Genomic DNA, 14,341 nt, shown 5'->3' with positions numbered 1-14,341 from the left:
AAGTTTCTAATAGGAGTGTTGAGCTAATGATGATAACACCCAAATGGCTTTAGCTTTCTTGTTCTCATGTGTGGGAAGCTTAAATTAATAGGATATATATATTTTTTATAAATTATGTGCTCTAGGTATATGTTTTGTTTATGATAACTTTATTTTACAACTCATCTTTCAAAAATATTACTATTATTATTTTGCTTGATTATGGATTTAATCTCTTTCGATATATAAAATGGATAACTAAGCCAACTCTATCGAAAAACGATTAAGTACGTTTTAATGAAATAAGGAACAGAATTTTAATGATAGAATTAGGCTAAATCTAATCAAAGAATAGAGGTGTTAATTATTGATGTCATGTCATCAAACTTGATTTTTCACTAAGATTTGCAATATAAACCCATTGGCATAATATTATTGCTGGATGTGAGGTTCTTCTTTTCCTCTTATTTTGTGGTGGGGCAATCAGGATTAGCCCTCTTAAATCCATTTGTTAGAGAGTAATTAGAGTCCATTAACACTGGGAGCAGAAGAAAATGACAGGCAGGTTCAGACTTCAGAGTGCTGGCTACTCAATTGCTAGGAGTAATTGCAATGCATTTGGGACCGACTGGACTAATTGCAAGTCCAAAAAGGCTGTTGTAGTGTAATGTACCATCTTTTTCTTCTTCTTTTTTTTGGGTCTCTCAATGACCCACTTGACAAGTAGTATTAAGTAGTCTTCTGGTGGTGCTCAAAGTAGGTAGAGAAATCAATGGCCATTACAACCAATCTTGAACTTTGTTCACTGAAATTTTGGTAGTCAATTCATGTACATATAGTAGAGTAATATTTGAGTGCCCTGAGACCACCCAATAGTCCAAGTTATGTAAAATTATTATGCTTCCTATCAAAAGATTTATATTTAAAATAATTTATAATTTAATGGAACACTCAGAGGATTTTGGGAATGAGAGATGAGATGAGATTTACGTAACAATGTGACAAAAGTTAGATTAGTTTTATAATAAATTTGAACAGTATTGTACTTTGGTTGGTTAAAAATTCAACAAAATATTAATGGTACAAAGTTGATGCCTGGAATCTATAGGATCTGGCTAGTGTAATGGCTCCTCATGAGGTTCCCTGTGGTCAAGCGAATAATACTGTTGGTCAAAGATCTTTTTTGGATTTCTCATGAGATGTTTTTTCCAACTTGGCCTATGGGCTATGGCTTTACACTATCGAGTATATAGCTTTTGACTCCAATGTTTTGAAAATATATACATATATTTATAGATTTTTGAGAAAGTAGAACAGTAATATAAATAGTGTTTTCTTCTTCTTTTATAATTTTTGATAGAAATCCATATACAATACGTTGAAATGAGGAATGCTTTGAACTTCGTTTGGTAGCACTGTTTGCACTTTGAAGTCTAAAACATCAGTATTTTGAATGTGCTGAGTTTAAGTACCAGGAATATTATTTGCCATGGATAATAGGTAGAAGAGGAGAAGCACAACTTGTCGGCCATTGTCAAATCTTGTGTCATTTTCTAAACTTGGTCATGCAAATTTATACAAATTTTGTGTTCATAATCCTGAGACATATATTTTTTTTCAAGTACTAAGACATAAACAGATTACCAGCAAGGTGTTGATTTAATTAAATTACTCGGGTTTATCAGAAACAAGAAAGTGATACAACTTCTTTACCATTTGCTATCAAGAACAGAACCTTTGAAAAATATGAAGTGTATCTCAACAATCAGAGTACACTCTAACTAGCCGCAGAGACTCGAATGGCGTCTGCAACCGCCATTCTCTTTGCTTCTTGCTTAGTGGCCTTCCCTTCCCTGCTTGCTGTCTATTTATCTTGACATCTGCTATGCCCCAAGTGCATTGGCATAATTCTGTATCAAAGGAAATGAGTCTGAAAATGCCATCACTTTCTTGAGGTGAGGCTGTTGCATCAGCAACATTGGTGTACTTTCACATACATTGCACGGTCTTTGAACCGCTCGAGATCTTCTGGGATGCGAAGGACCCTCTCCACACCAGGAGATGATACCTTCAGGGTGAAGAGATGGAGTAAGTGCATTATACCATGAAAAAAATGATGTTAACATAGGATGATTTCTTCCATACTTTTCTGTTTGTGGCAATGAGGGAAAAACAGAAATGACTGTCTGAACAGCCAAAATCACAATTGGAACATCTAATTTATTTTCTTTTGTCCTCGATTAATAAGCATTGTAAGAACAATCAAGTGAATTACCTCCAAGGATATATTCTCTGGTATTCTTCCAGCAAGTTCAGCTTCAGCCAAACGTGATTGATATGCCCTAGAGAAAGCCTCAATATCACTCATACTGGGAGAGCCATACCTATGGACAAACCTTTCATTAAAAATTATAATTGGCAAGGTAACAATGAATAATACCTTAGCAGGTAATCTTCTATAGCAAGTACCAAATAAGTCACTTGACAATTTCATGATGGTGGGAGATATTTTTTGTTATTCAGGTTATCAGGTAAAGCAAAACAACCACCATACTGACACATACAATGTAAACTTATATACTAGATCGATTTAATGCTTATACCTGACTAAAGAGGAACCACACTTTCCTAGAGGGCAGAGAACATCTCAGGTATATCATCGTAAATCAACATTCTTCAAATAATTCTAGTGTTATGATATGTTGTTTCTACAATTTTGTACCAAGAAACTTGCTCAATTTAAAAGAAGGGCTGATGGATCTCGTTTTAAAGATCAACTGGTAATAAACAGGTGAATATAGCTGACAAAAATTATTGAATGAATCTAGCATATGGACTCAGCTCTTCCTTTCCTGTTCACGGCAAGGGGTAATGTCATTAAGGTATAAGAATTATTTCTACCATCTGAGCACTTCAGTCTTCAATCTCATTTCTGGAAATACAACTGAAATGAAGTTATCTCCTTGTAATACTTGGATAACAGAATGTAAACCAGTACACTCAATTCTAACTGGACAGAGTATCTTAAAGTAATCTCTAGTAATACTAGCAGATGGTATTACAATTGCAGCCTGAGCATTGCATACCACTCATTTCCGGAAATTATATCTGTAGTAATTACCATTCATTGGATGGATTCAAATATTTCGGGACTCAATAAGTATCTCTTGTATGACTTCGCCGTTTATTTTTCCCGAAGGTGGAAGCGAGCTACAAGTTAAACCTCTACATTCCTATCAATACTGCAACCATAGGTAAGAAGGACTGCAATATTGGTTCCTTCTTATTTCATGGGCCTCGGTACATGCAAATTAGGAAGCTACTTCTTTATGACAATAAATTGACAACTGCTACTTACTTACTGGAAAGCTTTTCAATGCGCACTTTGATGATACCATTTGCCGATGTCTTGAAAGCATATAGTTTCAAGTCGCCTCCAAATGACATCGAAACCTCCTCAGCCATGGCCAAAACTTCTTTGTCCCACTGTGAATTGGCGAGAGATATTCCCCCACCTTCACCTCCATCTCCAACCTTAAGATTTAAGTTTATCCAACTTAGTTGCACATATTGCATCACATATATTATCACAATGAATTAAGAACTTATGTCATCTTACATAAATGTTTGCATCATCTGTCTCAAAATCATCTTCAAAATCCTCACTATCATCCATGATTATATCTGCAAAGATAAATGCATCTAAACTATGAGAACAGCAATTAAAAGACTATTTGTATAGAACCCTAAATCTCTGTCTACAAGACTCCAGCATAATTTACCAAAAAATTAGAGATACTAGCAACTTTTGCAAGTAGCTAGTTACTTACCATCATCAAAATCTTCAATAAATTCCTCATCTGCCTCTTCTTCAACGCCTTCAAAGGTGGTATCTTTAGCGAGTGGTTCGGCGTAAATCTCCCACTTCTTGGCATGCCTTACAAGAGAAACATTGGCACAACGTAGCGATGGGCAAGAGATTCTTAACAAGGGAAAAGGAGAGAGCGGGATAGAATTATTCCCACGAACTCTTAATGATCCAATCCAACTCCAAGCACCCACTGCAACCAAATCCATCTCTCGAATATTTCTTCGGATTAAAATGGCAACCTATCAGCACCTTCTTATCATGCCACTTTTGGGCCGGCCCACAATAATTCAAAGGCCGAGCCCAGAGGGGTAGTCAGGTCATTTTCCCTCTAAATTAGGGCTTCTCCGGGAGGTCAGCAGCTTTATAAACAGCCTCTCGGCCCTCCTCTCCTCCCGCAGTAGTAGTCTCCTTCCTCTCTTCCAAATTAGGGTTAGGGTTAGGGTTTTGGGTGATTTTTTTTTCAAAATTTTTCTGATCTTTTGGTGAGATCTCTGTGAATTGGCTGTGATGAGAAATGTAGTCATGCACCACTCTGATGTTTAATCTGTGCTGATACCAAGTTTCTACCCAGATTTCCTCTGAGCCTCTCTCTCTCTCTCGCTCTTAATTTTTCTTTTTCTTTTGATTTCTCTCCCGTTGATTGATTTTTTCGATGCAGATTCTAAGTCTATAATTTCAAGATTCGGATTTCGCCTCCGATTTAAAACAAAAAAGTGGAATTTTTTTTTCTTTTCTCTCTATTTTTTGTTGGAATTATTATGAGATTTCATGAGAGGAAGAACCAAATGATGTGGGCGAAAATTAATTAATTTTTGGCCCAACCAAGATGCGGACTAAATTGCGCCCCAGTGCGCATTGAGGACTCCTCTTTTATATCTGATGGATTCTTTCTTCGTCTCTAATAATTTGTCCTCGCCGTGTGATTTTATTCTTTTCTTAGTGTCAAAATGAAAAAAAAGCATACCCTTCTATAATCCTTTTTTTTTTATGTTATAACCCTCTAAAAGTTTATATTTTTATTTATGCCCTTGAAAATATTTTGTTTTTGTATACAGGCCCATTTTGATAGTAATATATGCAAACAAGAACCCAACTATATTTTCTTCTTTAAATACTAAATTAGAGTTAAGATAATGCTTGTGCTTAAATTAAGTGGAAGTAACATAACATACAGTATGTTAGTTTAGACTCATGCTGCCACAAGGAGCAAAATATAATTAAAGGAATAAACTGGGCCGCTTGAATCAACTTTGAGGACCATCGAATTAGAGAATTATGTTTTGCCACCTAGGAAATATTCAACTAGTATTTATTATTGAACATAAAAGTTAAAAAGTATCTAAAATATTTGTGACAAAATTGTCTGCAGTAGTAAAGCATACGTTATGCTAAACTTTTTGTTTGAAAATATGAAGTTTGATTTTGACGGAATATTAGGTGTTTTTTGATAATAAGGTCTAAAACATGAGGCTAAAATGTAAATCCAGAAAAGGTGGTAGAGTGAATCGTAAATTTTCAAGTACCCAAATGCAGGATATTCCTGCAGTCAAGTCTGCAGGCAATCTGCTACTTCACCAAGAACTCAATGATTTAGTATAATTAGATTAAATTCTTGTTTTCTATGATGTTTTTATCTTTATACTCAAACATCCAGATGTTCCAGAAATCAAGGCCTCATGATTATCAATTGTATGTCTTACATAAATGGATTGAAATCTAAAACTATGCATAAAAAAATATTGCTTTTGAATCAAAACTTAGTGTTGTTAATTTTGTTTAGTTGAATATTAAGGTTATTATCAAATGGTAAACATTATTTATATAGTCAAGTGTGAATGGCAATAACGAATATAGTTCATATGGCAGAGTGTGAATAATAATAACGAATTAGTATCCCCATACAAGATGTAGAAAAATCTATTAAGAGTCCGGGTGATAGATATTCCAGGTGGAGGTGATAGATATTATGATCAAGGTTCATTCTCTTGCATTGTAATGCATTGGATTCCAATATTATCGTTCTATTTTGATCATGAAATTTAGTTTGTGATGTTCACTGTGATCATAGGTGAATTACTCCAGGTTTAATGGAGGGTGTAATTGTGGAGAACTCATAGATCACTGCCTCAAGCTGCCCATTGATGGAGAATATGTAAAGAAAGCAGTGGAGAAGACTAAGTATCAAGCTTCTATAGTCAAGTCCTGAAGAGACTCTACCATGAAAAAGCTTGTAATGAGTTAGTTGCATGGAAGTAAATGTTGTTAGATCAAGAGAGATTACTGATCACTAATAAGAAATTAAAAAAAATGCTCTTATATCTGAAAGCATACCTTAGAGTACCCTATTCGATTGAGATTATTAATCACAATGTCTAAGTATCCACTACAGAAATTTGCAGGGACTAGTCATGGAAAAAACACATGAAATTGTAAGAAGCATCTCTGAAATCCTGAACAAAAATTTGAGCTTTTATTGAAGTTTTACATAATTTCTATTCCACCTGAGATTGGTCTTATGGAGCATTGTATCAAAGCTAGTATAATTTGGAAATGCAGACAACATAACCCAACTGCCAATGCTAAGGTTTGAGTCAGAAACAAAAACAAGCTATTTTGCGCAATATCACAAGTTCTGATGTTTCTAGACATATTCCATTTCCATGATACAAAATATCCTGCATCTACTTTGATTACACTGTATGCAGAGCAAAAGAAATGTTTACACTTCATGCCCCATTCAGCAGGAGAAGTTATGTTACAATGTTAAACTTCGATAATGCAAAGTGAAAGATTGATCCATGTTCTGATCTACTGGGTCCAAGGAAGTGATTCTGGATAAGGAACTGGGCCACAATATCTGAACAAGTCTCTCAGTTCCGGGCATCCGTTGGGATAAGGGACACTGCGATGAAATGGATCCCTTTTAAGCCTCTTCTGGTGAAGAGAACCTAAGCATCCATAAGGGTCCTCTTGGAACTGGGCCCTAACAGAAGCTTCACCTTTCACTGCAGCTTCCTTTGCAGTGGGAGTAGCTGGGGTACCGGAAAAGAAGAACCTATCTTCTGGGAAACCAAGTGCGGAACGGTGCAAATGTGAAAATCTCTCTTCCTTGAAATCATAGGTTACAACCTGAGAAGGAAAAAAATTGAGCATAGCCATGCGTGAATTACGATAAAATTGTATCATTGTCAACAACCTAAATGTCATAAAGCAGCTGCTGGTAAGTAAGTTGATTCAGAAGCTGGCAGGCTGAACTCTTGCTTCAAGTCGCTATTTTTGGAGCTACATAGGATAAGTACAAGTTCCAGTCACTTAGAATTACTGCTGTTTCTTGATTAGATCAGTGAAAATAAAGCAGGTTCACACACTTATATATTAAGGAAACTTACAAAAAACCAAGAAACAAATAAAAGATAAATATTCAAATGAAGAAATATGCATACCCTTGCATGTCAAAATTCATTTTCCACATACTTAATAAATAAGCAGCCCTATCAGATTCATTCATTGTAGGCTTTAAAAAATGCAATAGAAGACCTAAATGTCAATTCCGGGCACAAGCTTTCAGAACTCGATATATTTCAGTGATAATAAAGCAGGTTCACGCACTTATATATTAAGGAAACTTACAAAAAACCAAGAAACAAATAAAAGATAAATATTCAAATGAAGAAATATGCATACCCTTGCATGTCAAAATTCATTTTCCACATACTTAATAAATAAGCAGCCCTATCAGATTCATCCATCATTGGCTTTAAAGAATGCAATAGAAGACCTAAATGTTAATTCCGGGCACAAGCTTTCTGAACTTGATATATTTGCAAGATGTATAATGAATGGAGAGCAAATCATTTACATCTGGCAAGTGGCAGTTGGCTCTCTCGGCATGCAATCCTACAAATTGCTAAGCTCGACAAATATGATCTTTGGATATATTTAACTATTTGGCCACAAAGTTTCACATTGATCTTTTTGAAGGGTAAATAAGGATTAATTAGGTGCTGGGTGACCTAATGGTAGCAATTAATCATTGTCAACATAGAACTTATATTATCCTGAAAACATTTTAGTTGTCATCATACTTCAAACTTTCAGCAATATTAAAAAGCTAAAGGCTGCAAAATATAACAATCAATATACAAGCATTTCCAATGACAGGAAAAGAACATTTACAGTTATATTTTGTGGATATGTCCCAGTGAGTTCTCGAAACCGGCATACGCTGAAAAGAAGGTTCTCAAAGCTATCTCTTGCATGCTCCTCCGTGAGTGCTCTATTCCTGACACTGTCTTGTTTGCCTGGATGAAGAGAGAGAAGCTGTAGAAGATCAGTACACTCGTGTCAAGATAATTATACAGGCCAACATAGAGGATGACTGGTGAGTAGTTTACCAAACCAGCCTTTTGATTCAGCAACAGCCCAATAACTTTGGGCTTCGCTGCGTGGGCCAGCATCCTTTCGAGTTTCTCCACCACTAAACAGTAAAAGAGCTCCCTCATCTCTAGCTGTGATCTCCACCCCCTCCTTAATATGTGCCAGAAATGTAGCAGCTTGGCCTGGGTGCTTCTGGTAAGGCATTAAGAACCAAGAATCCTCAAGGTCCGTCTTTGCACAACTGTTGCTTGTATAGATGGAATGCCCGGCAACCATCACAAGATTACGAAGATTGGCAAAGGGATAAAAATCTGAACCCAAATTCATATCATCACCCATCTGGTATCGCACCATCCTAAACCGGCTTTCATATGAAGAAAGAAAAATTAGAATGGCTAACCCAAAGAATAATGAGATGAAGAAAACTGCAAATGGGTGCATCTTATAAAAATGCCGAACACGATTGCCGGCAGATTTAAGCATCTTGAGAGGACCTAGCGATGTATTTCTTGACTTTCGAGACTTCCAGAGATTTCCAGATTCTAAATCGAAGTCTCCTCTGGGGTAAGCAAGGAAGGATTTGGGACTTCCTGGCCCAAATGAATGATTGTTCATGATGACATGGATTAACTCTTTTCCAGGCAAACAGATAATGGAATTATTCTAGAACCCAAATGAAAGTTAGAAAAATTATTGATATATGACGAAAATTGGTAACTTATACCCAGAAATTGAAAATTTAAGCACGATCTTCTTGACGACAGAAGGAGAAACGAAGTGAATCCTACAAAGATATCCTTTATTAAGCCAACACAGATGGGATATCAAAGGTTCTGAGCTATAAGGACACAAGATCTAATCCAAGCATACCCTGATAGACGGATCAAAATTCCTATAGCAAGAATATGAAAGAAGAAATTTTGAATAAGGTAGCCTTCCCCCGATGAAAGTATTAATCTAGAAACCAAACCCAGATGAGAATTCGAAGGATTCGATCGATAAGGTGACAAGATCCAATCTTGATACTTCTTAATCTCTCTATAGGCTAAACAGAAACAAGTCAAGCAAACCCCAGACAGAATAGCCACATGAGCGAGCAAATCAGATCAGATCCAGATGGATATCTGCAGAGAAAAATTGCAAGAACCGTTAAATTCCTGGTCAAATGCAGCCGGAAGCTAGAAACTTGTATAAAAAAGAGGAATTTATCCCGTTAAGATCGACCGACGAATGGAAAGGACAGGAAGAGAAGGGGAAGTGAGAGCAAAACCTGGTGATTTGATCGATGTCGGACTCGGAACTGGGTCTTCGAGTTGTTTGTTTAGTAGCGATAGGAAGAACGGGAAAGAAGGGACTTTGGCTGATTCATATAGCTTCTAGATTCGTGTAGGATGATTTAAGATTCGTGCTTATTTTCTATTATTTGCTAAGATATTTATTAAACCGATGCTTAAATCATATTAGTTTAGAATTCAGATAATAATCCTTATATCACCACATAGTGATACAAATACTCAATTGTACATGTAAAAGCTATAGAATTTCTTCATTGTTTCAACAAATGTTTGCAGATTGTGGTAGTTTCACTAGTAGACCACCACAGAGAGGATTATACAACTCATGCAAGGTCTTATTAGTCACCAGATATACAATGTTGAACAACACCAAGATGATGACTGATTTTTGAAGATCTCCAGATGGCATTTCTTGTTATTACCCTTGAATGTCTTCTAGTCGAGAGGATCATAGCGATCAGCAAAGGTTGGTTCATCAAGTCCAGCAGATGTCTTGCGTATTCAAATGATCGATGCGGCTAGAAGATAGTAAGGCCATATCAACACTGCAATTTTGAAAGGTACATGAAGCAGAAAACAATTTAGAGGTTCAGGATACTATATAGCTGTCCAGGTTTTGTCCCTGCTGCGTCGAAATATAACTCTCTCTGAAATATCAGACTTCAGCTGATCTGGTTTCATTGAACATGTATGATGCCCTTGCTCCTGTAGAGGAATAAGAATAGATGTACATTGGCAACGGGCAAAAATGATTTTAGAAGATCATACAACTGAAACAAAAATAAATAGATTGATGATGCCAGGTCGAAGATTCTTCAAAACCTGCTACGAAATTTTCGTTGCTTCAGTTCCAAGTCTTCCTTCTTGGAGTACATGTGCCTTCTCACTTTCCTGGTTGGAATAGAATTAACAGTTATCAATAAACCAGTGGAGTATGTTGAGAAGTTTAGCTCACTCTTGATTGACCACAGTGCTCTCCAAACTGGTTCAAGGACCAGTAGAGAGAATAATATAATATTTAGTTAAATCCATGGATGTTCAACATAATAAATGTACAGATTGACCGTACATGCTAGGCGTCAAGTGATTAATTCATCACACATAAAGAATCAACTTGAAAGAAGGTTAAGCCCTAGGCATCAAATGATTAATGCATCACACATAAAGAATCAACTTGAAAGGAGATTAGGCCCTACATCGAGAATGAATTAATTTCCTCCTGGAAGTTCTCCAAGTCCTCCAAACTAAACCAGTCTTCCTTGAGCTGGACAAAGGAAAAAAGAGTCGCAGTAAAAAGATGAAAGCTGTGGCAAAATGCAAATGGAATAAGCTCAGTTAGGTAGAAGAGGTTGTAGACTAACAACTTACGAAGTAAGGGTATCCCTCTTGAGTGAAGTTATCTGGAGCACTTTGCAGAAAGAGGTATATAAAATAAAGAACAAATGCACCGCATTCCTCACCATTTGTCTGCTGTGGCACCTGCCAGGCACTCATTTACTTGAATGATCCGCAAGTAAGAAGATCTAGAAATTCAAAAAGATGTAACAGAAGACTGTTACCTTGGGAATTAAAAGAGGAATCTTAGATATAAACTCTTTGTTTTCCTTCCATCCTTGAGATTTATAAATGTCAAGTACAAATCTGGTGATAGGGAGAAAAAGAAGGATCACTGCTAGCTTGCTTGGAGTATAAAGTGAACACAAAGAACAGAGATGTACTTCAAATAGCTCTTAAATTGTCACTTTTCTTTGAAATAAATGTTCGATTACTTATATGAAAAAAAAAATCATTTTAGAATCTCAAACAAAAGGGATGGGCCTAGTTCCATGAACTCAAATGTTGGACTCCTATGTAGGTTCTGCTGTTACAAAGTAGCCTTCAAGTTCAATGACTAGTTGGCACTTCTATTGCCTAATATTGCCTGCCTTTGCTAGAGCCTGAAACACCTACTTTTAGGGGGCTGGCACACATTGATGCCAAAATAAGGAAATCTCCTATATTATCAGGAAAACTTGAGCTCACAGCTGGTGTTCATTATAGGACTCATTATGGTGAAAAGTAGAAGCTTCAGGAAAAGAGGCATAAGCAGAAAACTATATCAAACCTTCGTATGTCCGGCTCCAACCTCTTGGGGCCCGTCCCTTGCAGTGAATCTAGCAGCAGCATGCATGGGCCATTAGCTTTTGAGCTGCTTTCTTCCCCAAAGTGACATAATATAAGGAGGCTCCAGTGTCTCCTATTTTCATAAGTTCATAACAATAATGGAAGCTTGTATTTCTACTTAGAAGAAAAACTTTCATATGAAATCAAAACCTACCAACAGACAATAGGAACAAAAACATATTTCCTTGGAAATACATTTGTACTATCAATCCACCTAAGAACCTTTGTTCTCGTCAACTCGTCCTTGTACAAAGAAAACCATAAACAATCAATGTAAGCGAAGGATATCCTCTCATCTTCTGAAATCCTGCTCCACAAATCCCTATACAAGAAGAAAACAGATTATTGAAGCAAGGAACCATGGATAAGATACATCTTGATAAATTAGGAACTTACTCCAAGTAAGATTCAAACATGTTGGTGTCTAGCTTCTTGTGTTCATTTGATTTGTCAGTTCTGTTATTTCTAAGACGCTTTGAACGCCTGTAATTAGGAAGGGAGTCGTAGAAAGAAGGCAAGGTACTTCCAGAGCTCCTCAACATCTTTGCTACTTGTCTTGTTACAATTTTAGAACTTCTCCAGTTACATGCTATTAAATACAACAAAATGAGTACGTCAGTCTTCCTGCGTAAATATCCATTTGCAATAATGAAGGTCTTGCTTTGTACTAGAATGCTGAAATCAACCTAGATTAACTCTTTTACATGCACAAACAAAAGAAGCAACTTTGAATATGAGTTACAAATATAAAATGATATATTTTCAAAAACAATAACAAGAGTATGTATCACTCCCATCATCCCCTGAATCATCTTTCACCAGCCAAGTTCTTTTTGTTCTTCGTTTCTATCCAAGTCCTTATTGGTGCTCAGAGTGAAAACTTTTTCTACTCTTTTAACATCTATAGTTCATAAAACCATAAAAGTCTTCAGCTTGCCCACTGGATTCCTCTTGTAAGCCAAGTAAATAAGGAGATCCACCACAATATTCACAAAGTAATTCAACTCTCAAATTTAAGTACTTTTGCGCTCTAGGGTAAAGAATGGAATTTAAAAATAAAATAAAAAAACCACAAATTTTGGTTGGAAACAAGCCCCTCGGAAGTGAACACCAATGGCGTCACCAAATCCCTATCGATTAAGTGCAAGAGACCAAGATTAACACTACCGTTGTGAATCCAAATTAAACCCAGATGGGTTCCTACATCTTCGAGCAAGAAGCTTCGCTGGAAAGAGGAGAGAAATACTAATAATAATGTAAGAAATGAGGGGGTCTTTTAAGAAATTTACCGCGGCGTTTTTCTCGGATCGGGGGCATATTGCAAAATTGCAGCGAAGAAGAAGGAATCGCCGTTTCGTTTTCCTTCTTCTAAGAGCAGGACGGAGGAGAGAAGAGAAGCAGTGAGGCGAGGTACCGAAGACAAGCTTGCTGCTTTGTCCAGAACAGCAAACACACTAGTTTGTAATCAACGGCTCAGATGTTGCCACGGATGTTAATTGATTCCGCCCAGTCACACGCGATTCATATGGATTAACTCTGACTCGATCCAAATTAATGGGTGCAAAAAGTCTACCCAACTCTGATGCCGATATAGGTAATTTTTACAAATATAAATAGTAAATATATATATATTTACCTGCTTACTAATTACTATACATAAGTACCTCTCCCTCTTTATTTCAGATTGCAATCTAATAAGTTTCACATTAATGTTTAACATCAATAAAGATAAGACTAATTAAAAAAAACTCCAACTATGATGAGTATTAGAAGCAATGTCTATAATCCAATCATTAGATTACCAGTTTTGTGTACTAGCATCAAAATAACATTTTCGCTGTCCATTTTATCAGCGTTGAAAAAGTTACACAAATTTAGATATGATTGACTATGAGGTAAATTTTTTGAACCTAATGGTAAAAAATATGCACTAGGTAATAACTATTCCATTACCTTAAGCTACAACAAATTGTCGCTTACGATGAGGCACCATGATTGTAGAAGATGATTTGTGAGAGATAGAGAAGAAGAGAGAAATGAGAAAAGGACTATTGGGACTTTGGAGGCTTTTTGGTTGACGATGACTTAGAATTCCAAGTCTATTCTCTAATGGCCAAGGTCGACGAAAGAGGAGGGGGGAAAGAGAAGATGACCGTAGATTTTTTTTTTTTTTACTTTTGGGTGGGTTTTAGGGTTCAAAAGTAGTTTTGGTGTTATACAATTTTAGTTATTGATTTTGCTAATACAATAACTTTCGATCCAAATTTGCAAATAAAAAAAAATTGCAATTAAATTTCAAATTTCTTGATAATTTCTTCTCTCTATTTTTTTTTGGTGATTTGGGTCATGTTTCAAAATATGATACGCTCCTTGTTATGCTTTACTTTAATTATATATAATATTGCACATTAATTTAATTATTAATTCATTTTTAATATCTATCGTATTAATCTAATTTAAATTAAAGCAAAAATTATTTATCATAATTTCATAAAAGATTAAAAGTATATATCTTATTTTTGTTTATTTATAGCACATTAAAAAATTATTATTTTTTATTTTTAAATACAAGTAAATATATAATTAATTATTATTAAATAAAATGAGAATAACAAATAGAAATATCTATTTTAGAATTACATATCTATCCCTCACG

General features: G+C 35.8%; 3 protein-coding genes and 1 non-coding gene across 5 annotated transcripts; 1 reads left to right on the top strand and 3 right to left on the bottom strand.

Moving 5' to 3' along the window:
• Positions 1–1,683: 1,683 nt before the first annotated feature.
• On the bottom strand, positions 1,684–4,067 carry LOC140758062 (uncharacterized). Its single transcript, XM_073094074.1, is given in 6 exon segments — positions 1,684–1,968; positions 1,970–2,047; positions 2,255–2,363; positions 3,338–3,513; positions 3,599–3,663; positions 3,810–4,067. Coding segments are annotated over 6 exon segments (906 nt in total). The 5' UTR covers positions 4,057–4,067; the 3' UTR covers positions 1,684–1,737.
• Positions 4,068–4,349: 282 nt separating this feature from the next.
• Positions 4,350–4,436, top strand: LOC140758552 (small nucleolar RNA Z221/R21b). Its single transcript, XR_012104133.1, has one exon. It is a non-coding gene; the product is annotated as a small nucleolar RNA Z221/R21b (small nucleolar RNA).
• Positions 4,437–6,412: 1,976 nt separating this feature from the next.
• On the bottom strand, positions 6,413–9,630 carry LOC140779646 (uncharacterized protein C57A10.07). Its single transcript, XM_073124825.1, has 4 exons — positions 9,498–9,630; positions 8,245–9,351; positions 8,027–8,151; positions 6,413–6,979 (listed from the first exon to the last, which is right to left on the bottom strand). Exons 2-4 carry the CDS (start codon positions 8,840–8,842, stop codon positions 6,659–6,661), a joined length of 1,044 nt encoding a protein of 347 aa, XP_072980926.1. The 5' UTR covers positions 8,843–9,351; positions 9,498–9,630; the 3' UTR covers positions 6,413–6,658.
• A 122-nt stretch (positions 9,631–9,752) lies between these two features.
• LOC140779651 (probable ubiquitin-like-specific protease 2A) lies at positions 9,753–13,111 on the bottom strand. 2 transcript variants are annotated; one of them, XR_012107384.1, is made up of 10 exons: positions 12,975–13,111; positions 12,082–12,274; positions 11,840–12,007; positions 11,627–11,758; positions 11,082–11,163; positions 10,891–11,001; positions 10,719–10,786; positions 10,345–10,413; positions 10,121–10,227; positions 9,753–10,040 (listed from the first exon to the last, which is right to left on the bottom strand). XR_012107384.1 is itself a non-coding variant. In XM_073124839.1 (9 exons), exons 1-9 carry the CDS (start codon positions 13,000–13,002, stop codon positions 10,200–10,202), a joined length of 879 nt encoding a protein of 292 aa, XP_072980940.1. In that variant the 5' UTR covers positions 13,003–13,111; the 3' UTR covers positions 9,753–10,199. The 2 variants fall into 2 exon arrangements, 1 of the variants encoding a protein (XP_072980940.1); XM_073124839.1 differs by having other exon boundaries at positions 9,753–10,227.
• Positions 13,112–14,341: the final 1,230 nt, after the last annotated feature.

The sequence above is a fragment of the Typha angustifolia genome, chromosome 3 (genome assembly GCF_048772165.1).
Source record: "Typha angustifolia cultivar Huaian chromosome 3, ASM4877216v1, whole genome shotgun sequence".
In the NCBI taxonomy this organism is placed as follows: Eukaryota; Viridiplantae; Streptophyta; class Magnoliopsida; order Poales; family Typhaceae; genus Typha; species Typha angustifolia.
This window is presented reverse-complemented; position numbering and strand designations above follow the sequence as displayed.